General features: G+C 35.0%; 1 protein-coding gene across 2 annotated transcripts in view; it reads left to right on the top strand.

Moving 5' to 3' along the window:
• LOC150101832 (uncharacterized) overlaps positions 1-20422 on the top strand; it is a 572233-nt gene that overhangs the window by 306335 nt on the left and 245476 nt on the right. For both annotated transcript variants that reach the window (XM_090400015.1, XM_090400014.1), the window contains exon 12: positions 3476-3756. In XM_090400015.1, the coding sequence (XP_090256141.1) occupies positions 3476-3756 (281 nt within the window). The remainder of the gene's footprint in view (positions 1-3475; positions 3757-20422) is intronic.

Raw genomic sequence — 20422 nt, 5'->3', positions numbered from 1 at the left:
TAAGAAAAGAATTCAGAAATAATTTGAACATTTAATAAAAGTATTCAAAAAATAACATGTTTACAGAATAACAGAAAATAAATTAAATTACATAATATTAGAAATTATGGTCTTAACGTCTAATTCCACACATATATCATTTTCAATAGCTATTAACGCCAAACTAACAAGCCTTTTTTTTTGTGACATACTTGTTCTTAAGTAGGTTTTAATCAATTTCAATTTGGAAAAGGAACGTTCACCGCTCACTACACTAACAGGTAAGGTTAATACTATTGAAAAGTTAGGGAAAGATAAATTATTGGACACAATAAAATTATGAATATTGAAAGGGTTTTGAATATTTAAATTATCCTTCTGAAAAATATTCCGGAAAGCACATAACTCGTCATATACTTCTATTGCATTTACGTCTTTATTGTCGCCGTCCTTCAAGAGAATTTCTAAATTGTCACAATTTTTTCATAAATCTTTGTTATTAATTTGTAGTAATCTATACAAGAAATTGAAATTATCATAATATGTTTTTAGTTGTTCAAAACGTTCTATTAACGAACACATTGCAATGTCTAGAAGTGTATAAAACACATTCACTCTAAATTTACCTTCTGGTGATTGTGGCGTTTCGTCATGATGCTCGTAGTGAAATTGTTGTGTCTTCTTTCGTCGTCGTACTAGTTTTAAATTCTTGTTCTCCATCCACCTCTTCACTCAGTTCTTTTGTCGTTTTTAGAACTTCTTTAAAATTTGTATCTGATCGATACTCTTGTAAGAATATTTTTAAGTTTTCGATAGATTCTAAAGCAAGTGTAATGTTCATATTTTTGTCTTGAAGACTTTTACTCACAGGGTTTATTCTGTTAAGTAAATCATGCCAAGTTATAAGGGAGCAAAATAAATTTGTAGTCCTTTATTTTAGTGCACAATTTTGTGCTTCATGCTGAGTTTCTTTATTAAAATTTTCATTATTTAAAATTTCAAAAAGTGCGTATTTTTCTGCTTACTGATATCGTAGAGGGCAGATTGCATTAATTTTACTTTCCCATCGCGTTTCTGATGGTTGTTTCAATGTTAAATTTTTTACGAACTTTAAAAGGATTGCCCAACGTTTGTAAGAGAATGAAAAAAATTGTATATTTCTTGAATAATTGCAAAGAAACTAATTGTATGTGCATTCACTTTGGCTGCATTGTTAATGATTAAATTTAGAATACGAGCAGCACATGGCAGGTAAAAAGCTCGATGATTTTTGTTCAAAAGCAAATTTTGGAGCCCATATTTTTTCCTTTCATATTTGCCCCATTGTCATACCCTTGACCTCGCATGTCTTCACTGGGAATGTTCCATTTTTCCAGTTGTTCCATTATTGTTGGACATAAACCATGTCCTGTGGAATCTGATATATCTTCAAAACCTAAAAAAATTTCCCTGATCTTGACAATTATTGTCACAGAAACAAAGCGAATAATAATGGTCATTTGTTCTGTTTTACTTGCATCAGGTGTGCAGTCTGGAATAATATTTAGATTTTCAAATTGATAATAAAATTGTATCCCTGATTGCGTTACTTAAAGTTTCCAATATTTCATTTTGACTGTCTTTACTCGAATAGTGTATTCTATTGTTTTGTTGTATGGCCATTTCACATCATTTTCCATTACGGGATCAAAGTTCGCAAACAGTTCGACTAATTTTAAAAAATTGCTGTTATTCCTTTCATATAAGTTATCAGATGATCCGCGAAAAGCTAAATTTTGGCTACCAAAGAATTTTATCATTTCAATCAAGCGTTCTGAAACACTCGTCCAATGTTTATTTTCCATTTCATACATGCTTTGAGTCTGGCAATCAATAGTAGTTTTGTTTTTTAAATTTTTATCAAGCTCCTTCCATTTTAAGAAATTTTTCGTGTGAGTTAAACTAGTCTCATGTCTATGCAAAGTTGTACTTATATTTCTCCAGTCGTTATAACTTTCTACAAGACTACTTGATTCAGTAGGTGTGAAAAGTTTGCAACAAAAGCAAAAAACAATTTAAAGTTTCAGAATAAATGAGCCGTGTTCTTGGCACGAGCTCCCCATTTTTCATTTTTCTATTATAATACGTGTCTCCAAATTTACAACCATATACATATTATAATATATGGGATATGTTATATTTTTCTTTTGAACAGGCCCCATTTCAATTAAAACAACTCGTAATTTTTCATCAATATTTTTCCCCATTCACCTGGCTCTTCTAAATTTACAGAGACTAACAATGTGTTAGTTTTGTGGTCAACTACAACTAAATCTTCTCCTAACTGTTTTTCACTTAAATCATGCATCTTGTTATCTTGTTCAATAGTTGCAATAGTACCTTCATGCAAACTGGATGATGTGCACAGTTTTTCAACTCTGATTTCTGATGTATCGAGTTGGTTACAATCTGCATCAGAATATTTTAATATTTTAACAAATTTATTAAGATCCCCAGTTTGTTTCTTAATATCTGCTTCTTTCGCAGCATGACGCTTATGATTTTTTGTACCGGATAACTTTTTTAACATCTCAACAGCTCAGTAGGCTACTGTCAGTAGCCTACTGAGATGCGTACCATATGACTGGTTAACTAGCAACAAACGATTTGTACGAAAATTCGTTTCTGCGCATAAAAACCATTCACCATTTCACTTTAGATAGACTGCGGTAGACAACATTCTGCATGCAAGCATTTAGCCTGCTCTCGCTGCAAAATTGGATCAAAGAGGCAGCAATATACAATTTTTTTAAATTTTTATTTGGTGTATCCGGCCTTATTTATTTTAATATTGATCATTGTAAGAATTTTTTGTTTTTATGATAAAAATTTAGTTTCTTAACAATGAACTTATGAACTGTGCCCCAGCGGCAGCACCCCTTTCGTAGTGGCGCACGCATGCACCGCATGCTCTGCATGCCCACTTCTGCTGGCCCTGGTTACAAGAATGCTATTGCAAAATATATCATTCTAGGATTGTCTGTAGTCATTTCCATACTCTTTATTATATGGAAAGTTACTGATTTAATGGTTTCTGTCTTAATAGAATTTTCTACTATTAAGTTTCTCGTGTATTAGTGCTGCATGTTGTCAAATTTAGCAGCTTCTACAAATAATCAGCTGCCTTAATCAACTAAGTGCATTGCTTGCCGGTGATTAAAACTGGCTCTTGCATTCAAGTCTGTGCTTCCATATATGATAGTTTATCATTAGGCCAAGTGTTATAATGCTTTCTCACAGACATGAATGAAAGTTCATGTCTGTTCTTCTACCAGGAAGAACAGTAATGTATATTTATTATCATACAATTTTTTTTTTATTTCTTTTCTTTTTTTTAAATTAAAAAAAAATGTTAAAAACACAAACACATAATGAAATATATATGGTATACATTTCCTTTAAGTAGTAGTAAGTATAATAGTAGTTATGAATACTGCTCTGTTTATTTTGATCTTAGGATCAGTCAACAAATGAAGAAGATATAGTGAAGTTTTTTATTTTTGTACTTCTGATGTTGGGCCATAAACGAAGAAATAGAGTTTTTGATAAGCAGCTTATGAAACTTGATGTAATTAGCAATGTCCATTATTCAAGCTGTTTTGCTGGAAATAACAGAAATGAACCAAGTACAAATCGGAATAAATTACTTTCTTCAGTGCTGATTTCATGTGGAAGTGCTCATGTAGCCCTTATTGTTAATGGAATATTATATACATGGGGAAAGGCTGGTAGTGGTAGGTAAGTAAAAATTTTGAATATTTTTGAGTATACAATAATTATTTATTATTATTCTATACCTTTCTTTTACTAGTTAAAAAAAAATATCTTGAATTCATAAACTATGGTTAAGTGATTACTTAAAAAAACACTAGGCAGGCAAACACAATTAGATAGCAAAACTATCAATAATTTTTTAATTGCTATTTGGGGAAGAGAATATGGCAGAAAACTTCCACCATCTCATGGTCCCTAGCACTATATATTATTTTCTGGAATAATGCATGTTCTCTGGTCAGTTTTCTTTAGTTGCAGAATTAAAAATTCATTTGAAGATTATTTATTGTACACAAATATTGTGTTGGCCGGGAAAAGAAGTGCTACAATCAATTTTTTTTTTAATCTGTTAATTTTGCTTTGCATAATTACACTTAGCTAACAATATTGTTGTTTTCTCTTAAAAGAACTTGGTTCAAGAAAATTGTTTTTATGAAACAGGTTATAAACAAATTGTATACATGAAAATAATGTTTATTCATAATTCTAGTTAAAACTCGTTTTGTAGAATGCGATATGCTTTCTTCCTTGTATGTGTATTCTTTATTGGAAACAGTAACGACAAACAAATCTTTACTTATTATGAACATTTATATTAATACAATTATAAGACAATAAGATGTGAAAAGTATAATTCTAACACAATTGTTATCTGCACTACTGTGGCAACTCCAATGTTTTGTCAGTATCAACAATATCCTTTGGTAGGGAGGACCTAAATTCAAATCATGTCACGGATTCAGAGAATCTTTATAAGAGATTTGTTAGTGTAATAGTGAATTTTTATCTGATCATAATTATATGGAGATAAAGTTGGCAGAATTTTTCCTCTCAGAAAATGAGTTTTTTTTATTCTACAAAATAGATCCAACTGGTGAGAAGAAGAAACACAAATTATTATGTACCTGCTGATTTAGTAAAATATGTAATCTAATTCTTATAATTATTTTCAGTGTTCAGCTGGTGAAAACAAAGAAAAAATAATTGCTACAAACTTTAATGTTTTGAAAAAAAGCAAAAATAAAATAGTTTTTAATATATAGAAGGGAGGCAAGTATTAGGAGAATTGGAAGTGAAAGAATCAGAGGTGTATTAGGTGTTGATTGGGTTAGATGCTAATAAGGCTATGGGAATGGATTACTTAATATCACGTATTCTTTAGAAATGTGCACAACAGTTAGCTATGCCCTTGACCTGATTATTTAATGAAAGTTTTGCAGAGGGTAGGGTTCCTAAGGAGTGGAAAGAAGGCAAAATAGTACCACTCTACAAGCATGGTTCTAGAACAGAAGTTTCCAATTATACACCAGTTTGTATAACTTCAGTTGTAGTGAAGGTGTTGGGGAGATTGGTTAGGATTAGCATACAGGATTATTTTGATAGACATAGCATTCTTTGTGATGGTCAACATGGATTTGTAAAGAATAGATCTTGTTTTAGCAATTTACTTGCATTTTATGATAAGGTAAGAAGCGAGTTAGATAAGGGAGAATCGTACACAGTGGACTTTGCAAAAATGTTTGATAGATTACTATATGATAAGTTGGTGTACAAGCTGCAGAGGATAGGAATGAATAGTATATTGGTTAGATTGATTGGAGATTGGCTCTCTGAACGATACCAGCAAGTTGTGTATGATGGAGCAGTATCTCAAAAAAGGAGGGTAACTAGTGGAGTGCCTCAAGGTTCAATTCTTGGGCTCCTGCTGTTTAACTTTGCAGACAGTATATCATGTGGACTGACCGGGGATCTTCAGTTGTTTGCTGATAATGCAAAGTTGGGAAGAATTAAAAGTAGCACTGCTGATATTAATTCCCTTCAGGAAGATTTGAATAGACATTTTACATAAACAATTGTATTCGTATTAAGGTTCAGTAATATGTTATGCTCCTCCATTTCATTTACTTCAGTTCGCATATAAGCCTCTGCCTCTCTCATTCCTGCGATATCACCACCTGGATGATATACTCTTGCAAAGTGTTCGCTTTGTAATTCTACTATTTCGACTGATTCAGTTGCTTCTGTATCATCGGCACTTATTATTCTGCCATAAACATTCTTTCTTTTACTTGTAGGATATTGAAATAACTGTTTGGGATTATCTTTAGCCTACATTGCTAATTTCCTTCCATACCCTGCTTTTGCTTTTTTTACCACGCTAGTTACCCTTCTGGTCTGTGCCCGATGGTCACTTTTCTCCTTAAATTCCCTCCACAATTTTTTTTTTTTTTTCCCAGTTCTTAATGGAGATATTTATCCAATTAACTTCCACTTGATTTACTCTCCTGACTCTAAGTATGCTTTCTGCCATTACTTATAAAAATATACTTAAAAGTAAATAAATAAATAATTAAAAATAAATAAACAAGCATTTAAAAAATCCTTAGCTCACCAACAGTACTTAATGTAATGTAAGTTTACAACCTTTTCTGAGAGTTGCATAAAAAAAAAAAAAAAGAATGTGTGTGTGTGCAGCTGGAGATATAATTGAAACATGAATCATGAATATAAATTTTGAATTAGTTTGTATACAGCCTCTGTCCAAAAAGAAACCGAACTTTTTGAAAATAGAAGAAACTAGTGCCGCCACCTGTTGTATCTTTTTTGTTGTCGTAAGCGGGATTAGTGTTATGTCAACTGTTTATGGCATTTGTTTCATTAGAAACCAAATGCTTCAAAAAAGCATACGGTGATGAATGCTTATCCCGTACTCAAATTTACGAGTGGTTTAAGCGATTTCAAAGTGGTCGTGAGACGCTTGAGGACGACGAAAAGCCGGGGCATCCAAAAACTGGACTGAGCGAAGTTAACATCCAAAAAGTGCATGATATCATCAAAGAAAACCTGAAATCGTCCATTAGATTGATTGAAGATGAATTTGGGGATTCTAAAATCAACTGTGCACAACATTCTGACTGAGAGTTTGTTCCTTTGTAAATTGAATTCGCGATTTGTTCCTCACAAGTTGACCGACGAACAAAAAAAAGTATCGAATTGAACACTGCAAGGACCTCATTAAAACCGCTTGTAAGGACTCAAACTTCCTTGAAACAATTGTTACTGGTGATGAAACATGGTGTTTTGAGTATGAGCCAGAAACAAAGCATTCTGAGTGGAGACCATCTGAAAAAAAGTCACTTGAAGAAGTCAAAAGTAAAGACAATGTTGATTTGTTTCTACGATTCTAAGGGCACAAAGAATTTATTCTGCCTGTCCAAACGGTCAATGATGAGTTTTATCTTGAAGTTTTGAAACGATTGATAGCGAGAATTCATTACATATGGCATGAATATCATGACGACCGACCGTTCGTCAAAACACACTGTCACTCTTGGCACTATAACTCGGTTTCTAATGAAACAAATGTCATAAACAGTTGACACAACACTAATGAAGGTTGCTGCTTTCGACAACAAAAAGATACAACAGATGGTGCCACTAGTTCCATATATTTTTGAAAAGTTTGGTTTCTTTTTGGACAGAGGGTGTATACCATACTCCCCCCCCCCCCTTATTCACGCGGTGCTATCTGCGGTCAACCCCATTTGAAAATATTAAATGGAAAATTTCAGAAATGAACATCCCCAAGTTGCCTTATCTACTTCAGTCAGGTAGTGAAAGCTAAGGCAACTCAAGGATGCCGAGAATTGTATTCTCGTAAGCTTTCAGGTCAACTTATGAAACTTTCATAGTTCTACAAACATTCGTCTTTGAAATAATTTTTGATCTAATATCCACTTTTCTTATGTAATTTTACATTGCTGAAATGAAGCCATATGGCTTTTTCTTTTAGTAATAGACAATTCATAAGTTTTAAATTGTGCACCATTCTGAATAGTTCTCAGTTATCAGATCAACTGTCGTGGTATTGCAGTGCTTGTGTTCAAGTAATCCTTATTTTACTTAATAATGATTCAAAATGCAAGAGTAGTGATGCTGGTAATTGGGATATGCCAAAGAGAAGCCGTAAAGTGCTTCCTTTTAAAGTGAAAAAGGTGAAAATTCTCCACTTCATAAAATAATAAATAAATAATAATAATGAAAAAAGCATATGCTGAGGTTGCTAAGATTCTATTCACATTCAGTTAACTTTTATTGAAGTATGTTGGTATAATTGTTCTACTTTATTATTAGTTGTTGTTAATCTCTTACTGTGCCTAATTTATAAATTAAACTTTATCATAGGTATATATGTATAGGAAAAAATGTAGTATATATAGGGTTCGGCACTATCCACGGTTTCAGGTATCCACTTGGTGTCTTAGAATGTATCCCCTGCCGATAAGGGGGGGGGGGGAACTACTGTAATATGTTTCAAACATTCATTATTTCTACAGTGGTTAAGCATTGGATATTCTTACTGAAATATTCACAGGGGATAGTCGGGGAATGATATTTATATGCTGCGTTCTAAATATAAAGCTGATATTTTAAAATTAGATTGCCACATGACAGACTAGTAGTTAAATTGGAACAGATGGGATTGGATAGCAGATTAGTGCATTGGATCAGAGATTGGCTGTCTGATAGGTATCAGCAAGTTGTGTATGAGGAATGATATCCCAAAAAGAGGAAAGTCACTAGTGGTGTGACCCAGAGGTCTGTTTTGGGGCCATTGTTGTTTCATTTGTATGTAAATGACATTGGAAAGGGCTTAAATGGTGATATACAGTTGGTGAGAGTTATAAGAAGTAGAGCAGATGTAGCTTTGCAAAAGGACCTAAATAGATTGGCTGAATGGGCAAGTGTGTGGATCCCCAATGTTGCAAAGGTGTAAGGTTTTAAAATTTGGGGAATAAACATGGGATGCAGATTATTGGATTTGATGGAAATATTTTGGAGGAGGTAGAGGAGATGAAGGATTTGGGGGCTGTGGTGGATAGGCACTTGAAATTTCATGGACATTTCGCTAAAATGGGAGGACAACGCAGTGGATTATTTGAATGATGCAGAGAACACTGACATGCAGAAGTAAGAATGTTTAATTCCATTGTACAAGAGACTTTGATCAGGCCGCATATGGATTACTGTGCTCAGATTTTGGGACAATTTGTCGAAAAGTTTTTTAAAAAAGATGATGAGATGTTGGAGAGAGGTTCAGAGATGATTGACTAGGTTGGTTTCTAGTCTCTGAAATGTGGAATATGAGGACAGATTAAGAGAATGTGAATTACAGAGCCTATTGGATAGAAGGAAGAGGGGAGACATCATCAAGACATTTAAGGGATAATTACCAGATTAGCATGAGATTTTTCATAGTATATATCTGGAGACAGGGGAAGAATGAGAGGCCATCCCTGGAAGGTGTATAAGATGGGTATGAGCAAGGGGGGTGATGAGTAGATTTTTTGCATGGAGAGTGGTGGGTGATTGGAATGCATTGCTTGAGAGTCTTGTGAATGCAGGGACGGTGAATGCATTTAAGTTGAGGTATGATGAGCTGTGCTTGTGAGAGTGGAACCTCCCACAGTGAGTCTCTTGACTATGGAGGTCTGATGATGATGATAATAATAATAATAAAGTATCAGTGTATATGAATTTGTGATATTTTAAACATCACTCTCAAAATTAGAAAAACATTATTTTAACATAATTTGTTGATCATAACAACAACAATATATCTAAAACCGTGAGCATGATGACAAAAACATATGTGAGCATGATAGTAAGCACATACCATTTGCTAGAATTTTTGAGGATGGCGGAAGAAATAATTTTTGAAATTATATTTATTTAAATAAATGTCATGAGATGCTATATTCAGACAGTGATGATCAAAAAAGGAAGAAGTTGCTGTGGTATTCAACACCAAGTACAAAGATGATCTTGTTGAATGGAAAGCAGTTGCAAGTAGAGTGATGTGGTAAATCAAAATGTAGAATTGGACAAGTGAGACTTATTTGTGCTAGTGGTCTTACAGAATTGTTTACTGAGGAAGAAATGGAGAATTTTTTGAGTAATTTAAGAAGGAAGCTGATATAAAGAAAAAAAAATTTATCCTTGTTGGTGATCTAAACAGCAGAAGATAAAATTAATACCAGTTGTACAGACATGTTTTGGAAAAATTTGGAGAAAGAGCAAAGCTGATAATAATGATAGGCACCTACCAGATTCCATGTTCTAGCATAAAGATATGCAAAATTCAAATTAATAGAAGATACAAGAAATAAGAAAGGTTTTATTGACAGTGTGTGTGAGTAGATCTAATCTAGGGTGGTATGATCAGTTAAACAGAGCAAGTGAGAAAAGGCTAGCAAAAACAGCTTTTGATGCTAGGATGGTAGGCAAAAGATCCAGGGGAAGACTGATAAAATTCATTTATAAACTTGTAACATTTTGAATATTACCAAAGCTAATAAGGATATCGTTATCATGACAGCAAACTAAGGTAATTCTACTATCGTTTTAAGCCAATCAACTTGCCTTCATCAAATGAATGAATTAGTCACCTACAGGAACACTTATCAACTATGAACTATAACCCAACTAACAGGATTAAAAAGAAAACTGTTAAATTACTTAAGTCTGCCACTTCTTGTTTGTTAGACACTGTTAAACAGCTATTACCATATTACACACACAGACACATGCACTTTTCTAGAATTTATGGTGTTCCTAAAGTGTTTAAACATAATGTTCCACTTAAGTTGATAGTTGAAGGAATAAACAGCCCTAATTATCACCTGGTCAAAAAACTTGTGTAGGTACTTAAGGAGTTGGTAGATCATTCCCTTTCCTATATGAACAATACACACTTCATAATGAAAATAAATATAAAAACAGAGGAAAACTCACATAAAAAAATTAATTTAATGTAAATTTTTTTGGCTAAATGTCTTCAGTGCATAATCATAGAACAGCAAATAAATAATAACAGACAGTTTTAAAAAATTTAGTAACTAATGTAAGATACAGACACACATAAATAAATGAGGAAAGATTAGCAGATTTTAAAAAATGCTATCTCTCACAAAGGGAATTGACATAGACCATTGGGTCTGTTTAAGTTAGGACAATGATGCAAAGTTTCACACATTTCTTTATAAAGACATTCTATGAGGAAGTGACGTTTATGAAAGACTTGTCATTTTCCAATAAGCTCTATGTTTAGTGTAGATAGTATGCTCAGTAAGTCAAGGCTGTTCATGCTCATAATATTTAATATAAGGCTTGTGTTCTTCTAGATGAATAAAAGCTTCTGGTTTGTCCAAAATAAGATAATCCACAAGAGAAGAAATCTGATGGATGTCTGGAAAGCCCAGAGGTGGAAGCTTGTCCTTAGGAGAAGAGAGAAAGTTTAGATTTTCCTGACGGGTCTAAAGGCAACAAAAAATATTTGGTGGTTTTAAAAGTTTACATTAAATTAGTTTTGTTTTTACATAGTTTTCCTCCGTTTTTATATTTATTTTGATTATGCCAGCTCATGGTATTCCATTATTGGAACACGCTTCCTAAACAAAAATTAAAAACAAAATACTTGGAAAAGATGATTTATTAGTCAATTTTGACATTTCTACCCTTTTTACAAATGTCCCAATTAATGACACAATTCTTCTCTTGCAGAACAAATCCCTCCCCCCCCCCCAGATTATTTTGGCTGTCTTTGAACCCATACTATGTTATGGTTACTTCGTGTGACAAAATAATTATAATCTACAAAAAAAAAAAAGTATAGCCATGCTAACTTTTATACGAAAACCTGTGAGCAATATGCTCTAGATTTCTTTACGTGAAAACCTATGCTGTGGCTTTAGATACGTTGATGATAGTTTTCATCATCTAGCCACACAGCTGCTAAAATTTGAATAAAGAACACGAATGCATACAATTTACCATTGAAATTGAAAACCAAAACTCACTTCCATTTCTGGATATACGTGTGACACATCTCCTTTCAGGTAGTTTATCCTTCACTGTTTATTGTAAACACACATGTAAACACATATTAACTCCTATCACCACCCATCCCAAAAACTTGGAGTTTTAACACCCTCACAAACAGAGCAATAACAATAGCTCTCACAATTCTTCTCTTGCAGAACAAATCTCCCCCTGGTAATTAGTTTACGGAATTAACAACGCATATAAAGTATATTAATTAAAGGTAACTTTAATGAATAACTTCTTGAAGTTATTCATTAAAGTTACCTTTAATTAATATACTTTATATGCATTGTTAATTCCGTAAACTAATTACCAGTTATGTCTAACCAACGTATAAGTCTTGCTACTAGAAATCTCCCCCTTTTCAATTATTTTGGCTGTCTTTAAGCACATACTTGTCATTAGAGCAAGAGGAGCATGAATTACAAATTATTAGCAATATGTTTATATAAACAATGGCTATAAAAAAACCATTAATAAATTCTTCACAAAACTACGCCTAAAAATGAAAATAATATAAATTATAGTAAAATCATAGCAGCCATTCCATACATTAAAGGAATATTATATAAAATAAATAGAATACCACACAGTTATAATCTTAATGCTACCTTTAAACTCCCTGCAAAACTGAAAAACATATTCAACACTTTCAAGGATCTCTCCTCTCTGGGGTATGCCGAATCCATTAGTTGCCCCAATCCTGAAAATACTTCAGGTGCAAACTTTGTTTGCTTACACTTGGATAAAGGATTAAATCAAGTATATAATTCCTTGGTATCTTTAATTTATAGTATAACCAAGTGGAAAAACTATTAACAACTAACTATCTCTAATTCAGAGAATTATAATAATAAGATGTGACACCTTTTGGCAGCTTGTATATAAAAATATGACTTCTGCATTACTTCAACCTTGATATCACCTCTGGGTCTGGCTCCCACTGATGAGACATCAATAAAGATCAAAACCAGTCTGGGTAGTGACCCTTCCCATGATGCATAAAGGATTAAATTTATTATTAAAGTATATAATTCCTTGGTATCTTTAATTTATAGTATAACCAAGTGGAAAAACTATTAACAACTAACTATCTCTAATTCAGAGAATTATAATAATAAGATGTGACACCTTTTGGCAGCTTGTATATAAAAATATGACTTCTGCATTACTTCAACCTTGATATCACCTCTGGGTCTGGCTCCCACTGATGAGACATCAATAAAGATCAAAACCAGTCTGGGTAGTGACCCTTCCCATGATGCATAGCATTATACATGTCTGCAAGAAGATGTGCTTTGCATTATGGGCTACTAAGGCAAGTGATGTGAAGTCATACCATCTTTACCAAGAGTTGCCCCAGTCCTGAAAATACTTCAGGTGCAAACTTTGTTTGCTTACACTTGGATAAAGGATTAAACCAAGTTTATAATTTCTTGGTATCTTTAATTTATGATTGGAAAGAAATTTGTTCCTTACATTGTACTAAAACTTAGTATTAATGCACATTTAAGGAAGACTGAAATTTTATTCAGCCATCCTAATCTAAACAATAATGGTGGCCCACAAATTCCAAGAATATGGATAGCATACATTCAACCCTCATGACTTCTCATGAAGTTGAAGAAATGACCTTCACGTTCTCGAACAGATGCTCAAGACTAAGCAATAGTTTCAGCTTTTATTTCATATATTGGCACCACCACTAATACTGTTACTAATCTCTAGTCGAACAGATACCAAAACTTGAGCTTTGATGCAGTAGAGTTTTTTTTCTGCATGTCAGGCTAGTGGTTAACAGTTGACCAAATAGATATTATTTAGCATACTGTGTATTGTAATATAACTTGTCTCTTTATATGTGTGTGTGTGTGTGTGTATACATACATGCCAGCTGATGACCTTGATATGAAGGTCGAAATGTCAGATAATTATTTTACTTTATATATTAAATTGAAGTTATTATTCTCACATTAGTTATTTCTTTAATTTTATTATTATTATTATTATTATTATTAAAACAAGACCTCATGGAGTCAAAGACTCATCTAGGAGGTCCTTTTATCTTACACACACATCTCATCATACCGTGTCTTAAACACATTCAAACTACTTGCAGACACCACGCTCTCAGGCAGGGCATTCCAATCACTCACAACTCTGCACGAAAAAAACCTGCCTCTCACTCCCTTACTCACACCCTCCTTATACAGTTTCCAGGGATGACCTCTGGTTCTCCCCTGATCTCCCACTATTCTCTGTAGAACTTCTCCACCATTGATCCTATAACAACCCCTTACCAACTTGTAGGTCTCTATCATATCTCCCCTCTTCCTTCTCTCCACGAGACTCTGCAAATTACATCTTTTCAATCTTTCCTCATACTCAACATTCCAGAGGTCAGAAACTACCTTAGTCATTCGCCTTTGGACCCTTTCCAACATCTCTTCATCCTTCTGAAAACCCGGTGACCAAATCTGGGCACAATAGTCCAAGTGTGGCCTAATCAAAGCCTTATACATTGGAACAAGTATCTCCCTACTTCTACATGTCAGTGTCCTCCGCATCATTCCCAGAAGTCTTTGTGTTGTCTTCACAAGTTTGGCGATGTGTCCCCTAAATTTTAGATCCTTATCCACTATCACCCCCAGATCTCTTATTTCCTCTACTTCCAACAATATATTCTCACCAAGCATAAATTCTGCATCCCATCTTTGTTTTCCAAATTTTAAAACCTTACATTTTGCAACATTGAACTCACATCCCCATTTGCTTGCCCAATCACTCAATTTATTCAAGTCTTCTTGCAAGGCCACAACATCTTCACTACTCTTTATGGTTCGTCCCAACTTTGCATCATCTGCAAACAACTTAATATCTCCATCCAAATCTTCACCAATATCATTAATATATAAGTTAAATAGTAATGGCCCTAAAACAGACCCCTGAGGCACTCCACTAGTGACTTTCCTTTTCCTGGATATTGCACCCCCATACACAACTTGTTGATACCTATCAGATAGCCAGTCTCCAATCCAATGCACTAATCTAATATCCAACCCCATCTGCTCTAGTTTGACTGTCAACTTATCATGAGGTACTCTATCAAAAGCTTTTGCGAAATCCAAGTATATTACTGTGTATCCTTCTCCTCTGTCCAAGGAAGCAGTCACTTTATTGTAATAAGTAAGTAGATTACTAAAACATGACCTCCCTTTAGCAAATCCATGCTGTCCATCAAAGATTATACCATTGTTGTCAACCCAACTCTGGATCCTAGTTCTCACAAGCTTCTCCAACAACTTAACCATAACACCTGACACACAGATAGGCCTATAGTTTGATGCTTGAGTTCGATCACCTCCTTTATGAAGTGGCACAATCTTGCCCTCCTTCCACTCTTTAGGAACTTGACCAAGTGCAAGACTCGTATTAAAAAAATATGTCAAGGCAGGTGTCAACTCTCTAGCACACTCCTTCAGAATACGTGGTGATATATTATCAAGTCCCACAGCCTTATTTACATCTAGTTTACTCAACTCCCCAAACACCTCTTGCTCACTTACAGTTAGTCTCTCCTCCCCATCGTCAACTGCTCTTAATCTCTCCATGAAGTCACATTCACAAGATTGAAAGATCTTTATGAATTGCTCATTAAGTATCTCCACAACACATTCTGCAACAGCTGTCTTTATACCATTTCCTCCAATCAATGTCATCCTTCCATAATCATTCTTTCTTTTCCTGGCTACATATCGAAAGAACTCCCTAGGATTCTTTTTGGCTTCATTAGCTAACTGCTGTTCATACCTCTCTTTAGCTACTCTCACCAACCAAGTCACCCTCCTTGCCTGGTCTTTGTAGACCTCATGAAATTGGTTACTTCCACTTCTCTTATGCTGTCTCCACAATGCCTTTTTTTTCTGTATTGCATGCTTAATCTCTTTATTCATCCATCTCACACCTACCTTATTTAACCTTCTCACCCGTGGTATACATTTAGACATTGCATCTACTAAATAGTTTTTGAAAATCCCCCAAGCTGCATTGATCTCTTTTCCAGCTAACTCCTCATTCCATGCTACATCTGCAAGCTGTCTCCTGAACTCTTCATAATCACCCCCCTTGTAGTTCCACATATACCCTTTTTTTCGCAGGGGTCCTTGCACTGCTGGCAACCACCCAGGTAATCACCTCATGGTCACTTTCACCAATTGGTGGATGATTTGACACCTCATTTATAATTACATCCTCCGATGAGATGACCAAATCCAAGACCCTTAATCCTCGTGTGCCCTCTGTTACATACTGTCTGAGGTAGTTATCCCTCAAAAACTCAAGAAACTCATTTTCTTTACTTCCAGTCGCTATCTCTTCATTCCAGTCTATATTGCCATAATTAAAATCACCCATAATGATCACCCTTTTCTTATTTGCTTGGCTTATTTGACTATACATTTCACTATCACCACCATCCACATTACCAGGACTATAACAACATCCCACCAAGTATTTGATTCTATTCACCTCTATCTCACACCATACTGCCTCAAAACCACTGGCCCTATTTCCCTCTTGCATCTCTACCTTGTATGGACATAACTCTTTCTCTATCATCAATAGCACTCCCCCTCCCTTTTTATCCCTTCTATCCTCACGAAACACATCATACCTTTCCATCTCTATTCCTGTCAGGATGTCGTCCTCATCTAACCATGTCTCACTTATTCCAACAATCTCTGGGTACACAGACACAATTAGTGCAACCATTTCATCCGCCTGGTTTCTTATACTTCTAGCATTGGTATACAAACACAACAGCTCATTTCTGGATCTACAGCTAGTTCCATTGATGCCACTCACTCGATGTGATCTCTCCATGCTGGTCTGGGGCCATTTCTCTTTCTGCTTCTTCATTTTAGAACCCTTTGCAACAACATCTGTTTCCTCTTGATCCCTGGTCATCCCATTACTTTCCTGCCTACACATGCTCTCACCTCCTCTTGGAGCATCCACCTTTCTCACGCTGTGTATCCCTGTCCACCCTGGGCCTCCCTGTTTCCCTGCTCCTCTTGCACACCCATTCTCTCATTTTCTATACTCATACCACTCACCTCTCCATTGATTTCCACTTCTTCAATCTCTCCTATCTTACTCTCCTGCTCTTCCACATCACTCCCCTCTCGATCTGATTCATTTTCTCTATTCACTTCTCTACCTTCCAGCAGCAGTCTCTCCAAGCGACTCACACCATAACCACTCAAATGCAGTCCATCGCTCCCATACAGCTCACTTTGTCCCTCAAACTCATTCCACACATTAACAAACTGTACTCCCGTCTCCTCACACATTTCAGCCAGAATACCATTCATAATCCTTGCTCTCCGCCTCATTTTACCACAATCATACCTAGGCAACACACTGACCATCCTTCCTGTCACACTATTCTCTTTTATCTTTCCAAGCAGTCTCTTGACATTCATTTTGACATGCTCTTTGTTCTCTCTCAAATCATTTGTACCAATTAATACAATTAACTCTTTTGCTCGCTCCCGCCTCATATCCAATGCCTCAATCACTGTACTTATTTTACCGCCTGGAAAACATACCTTGTGCATTTTATCCTCTAGCACACCTTTAATAATGGAGTCGCCATACAACGCCACTCGCTCATTTTTCGTTAACTCTTTCATGCCATCATTTCATGATGGCATGAAAGAGTTAACGAAATATGATCATATAATCACATTTATACATCTTCAGGTATCACAATCAAAGAAGTATATAAAGAATTACAGACTTAAAATTGTAATAACAGAACAAGTATAAAAAGACAGTAGCGTGTTTGAAAACAAAATGCGTGCTTGAGTTCCAAACAAATGTATACTATGCGTTGTCGTGAGTGCGCCAGTACTGAACAGAGGCAACGTGTGTGTCAGAGAGATTAAAACTCAGGCTGTTGTTGATATGAGAGGAATCTAGAGAAATTTCCCTTGATTCGACAATCTTTCTCTTGAGTTCATCATAGCACACATGGATGTTAGAAGTTTGAGTCCAGTTCACAATGTGTTGGTGGCCTTCGTCTGAGTTAGCTGAAAAGAGAACGTGGCTAGAGAGAGCACTAGCTCTAGTCCTATTATATGAGATGTCTCGACGATGTTCTAAGAATTTGGATGGCATATATTCAGCCTACTTAGTATCTAGCATACTTTAGGACTTTAAGCAATTTTCAGCTTTTATTGGAAACTATTCTCGACAGTGCGTAGTGTACGTTTGTATGGAATGCAAGCTCGCATTTTGTTTTCAAACACGCTACTGTCTTTTTGTACTTAGAACATCATCGAGGCATCTCATTTAACAGGACTTGAGCTAGCTCTTTCTCTAGCCACGTTTTCTTTTCAGCTAACTCAGACGAAGGCCACCAACACATTGTGAACTGGACTCAAACTTCTAACATCCATGTGTGCTATGATGAACTTGAGAGAAAGATTGTCGAATCTTGGGAAATTTCTCTAGATTCTTCTCATATCAACAACAGCCTGAGTTTTAATCTCTCTGATGCACATGTTGCCTCTGTTCAGTACTGGCGCACTCGCGACAGCACGTAGTATACGTTTGTTTGGAACTCAAGCTCGCATTTTGTTTTCAAACACACTACTGTCTTTTTGTACTTGTTCTGTTATTACAATTTTAAGTCTCTGTAATTCTTTATATACTTCTTTGATTGTGATACCTGAAGATGTTGATCAATTCAACGAAACTAGTAAACTAGTAGTATCTTTTCAAATATATCATATCATCTTTTTATCTATTGGTATCAGTCATTAAAGCTTTTTCATAATATTCTGAGTAAAAATGAATTCTGAAAAAAAAAAAAAAAAAAAAATATATATATATATATATATAAATAAACATGTTGCTCTCCAGTTCAATTTAATTTTGTAACCTAATAGATAATAATAATAATAGGACTCTAACTTTGAGGTAGTAAAGTTTTTTTTTTTTTTTCACCAGAGGTCAGGCCAATAATTGTTGTAACAGTTGGTCAGTAACTTTAGCAAACCATGTAGATTGTAGTGCAGCTTGTTTCTCTGTATATATATGTGTATGCTCCAGATGATGACCTTGATATGAAGGTCGAAACGTCAAGTGTTCATTTTGGTTTATGTTAAACTAAAGTTTTGCTCTAACACAGTAGTTATCTCCATAATTTTCCATAATGTATAATTAATTGCTCTGCCATTCTTCTTCTCTCTTTCCGTCAGATGATGGATTGAGTCCCCCTATGAAGGGGAATCAACCTCGAGGGTTGATTCTGATACTCACCCTTAGTGAGTATACGAGTGCCGAACCGAGGTACCTTATGATGCTGGATCATGCCTTACTTCATGTAATATACATCTGTTATATTATCTGTAGACTGGTTCCCACCCGTCTTTCTTTTATTCTTACTCCTTCCCTCCCAATGCTATTAGAGTAATCAAAGGCTAGGTGTGAACCTTTCCTATCTTTCTTTGTTCTTCTCATGTGGTGGAAGTCTACCTTTTCTCCCCATGCTCAGCTCAATCTAGAAGGCAAATGCAGCAGAGGAGCATTAAACTGGCTGCATTAAAATTGCCAAAACCCCTTTTGAATAGAGAATTGTTACAGGGCTCTGCCATTAGGACATTAAAAGATAAGTAGGGTAAATGTAGTATGAAATACAGTGCTACTAATATGTTTATTCTTGAAAAATCATAAGGTGGTACATATATTTGATCCATTTCAGTTGATATGGAGGTAAAGTGATAATTATTTGAGTTCTGAGTTCTTCTGCTATATTGACTGAGTTTTATGAGGATAAAACTATAAATAATACATCAATATGTATGCCTCATTTTTGAGTTATAGCACTCAAAGTTTCATTTCTTAAGTGTGAAAAAATATTTAAACTGACTGTCATTATTCATATTATAGACTGTGTGCCCTGTTCTTGATTCAGTGTCAGTTTGAAAATTTCTAATGAGAGAAGCTGAACTGCTTTAATAATCTAGTGAGTGCTGAAAGTTTGTCAATTTTGCTAACGAATTCTTCCTTTAAAGAATTTAGTTCTTGGGCAAGGCACTGAATTATCAGAATTATAATTATTTTCCTTTTTCTGATTAGTCAATGTTGAATTATGATCAGAAGTTTTAACTCAGACAGAATTATTATTGCACCCTCTGTGGAGTCGGCAGACTCATTGTGGGAGGTTCATTCAACTGACAACATATTTAATCATACTGAATCTTAAAATACTTAATACTCTTTGTATTAACAACACATTCTGGTAATGTGTTCCATTCACTGACAATTCTCCATATAAAAATCTACTCCTCACATCCCTCTTCACCACACTCTTACATAACTTCCAGGGAAATGACCTCTGGATTTTCCCCTCTTACCTTCTACTCTTTTTATAATCTCATCTGTATTAATCTGATAAAATCCTCTCTCTAACTTAAATATCTCTATTATATCACCTCTTTTCCTCCTATCCACCAAACTCTGCAGTCGACATGTTTTCAACCTCTCTCCATAGCTAGCAGTCCAAAGTCCTGATATTATCTTTGTCACTCACCTCTGGACTCTCTCCAATGTCTGCACATCACACTGAAAACCAGGTGACCAGATTTGAGCACAATAGTCCAAGTGTGGTCTGACCAGTGCTTTATACAGTGGCACAACCACTTTCTTATCCCTGCATGTCAGAGTTCTTATCATAGCA

This window comes from Typopeltis vanoorti, chromosome 11, assembly GCF_054136105.1.
Source record: "Typopeltis vanoorti isolate ZY-2024b chromosome 11, IOZ_Tvanoo_1.0, whole genome shotgun sequence".
NCBI classification, from domain to species: Eukaryota; Metazoa; Arthropoda; class Arachnida; order Uropygi; family Thelyphonidae; genus Typopeltis; species Typopeltis vanoorti.
The sequence above is the reverse complement of the archived record's forward strand: the minus strand, read 5'-3'. Positions and strand labels throughout refer to the sequence as shown.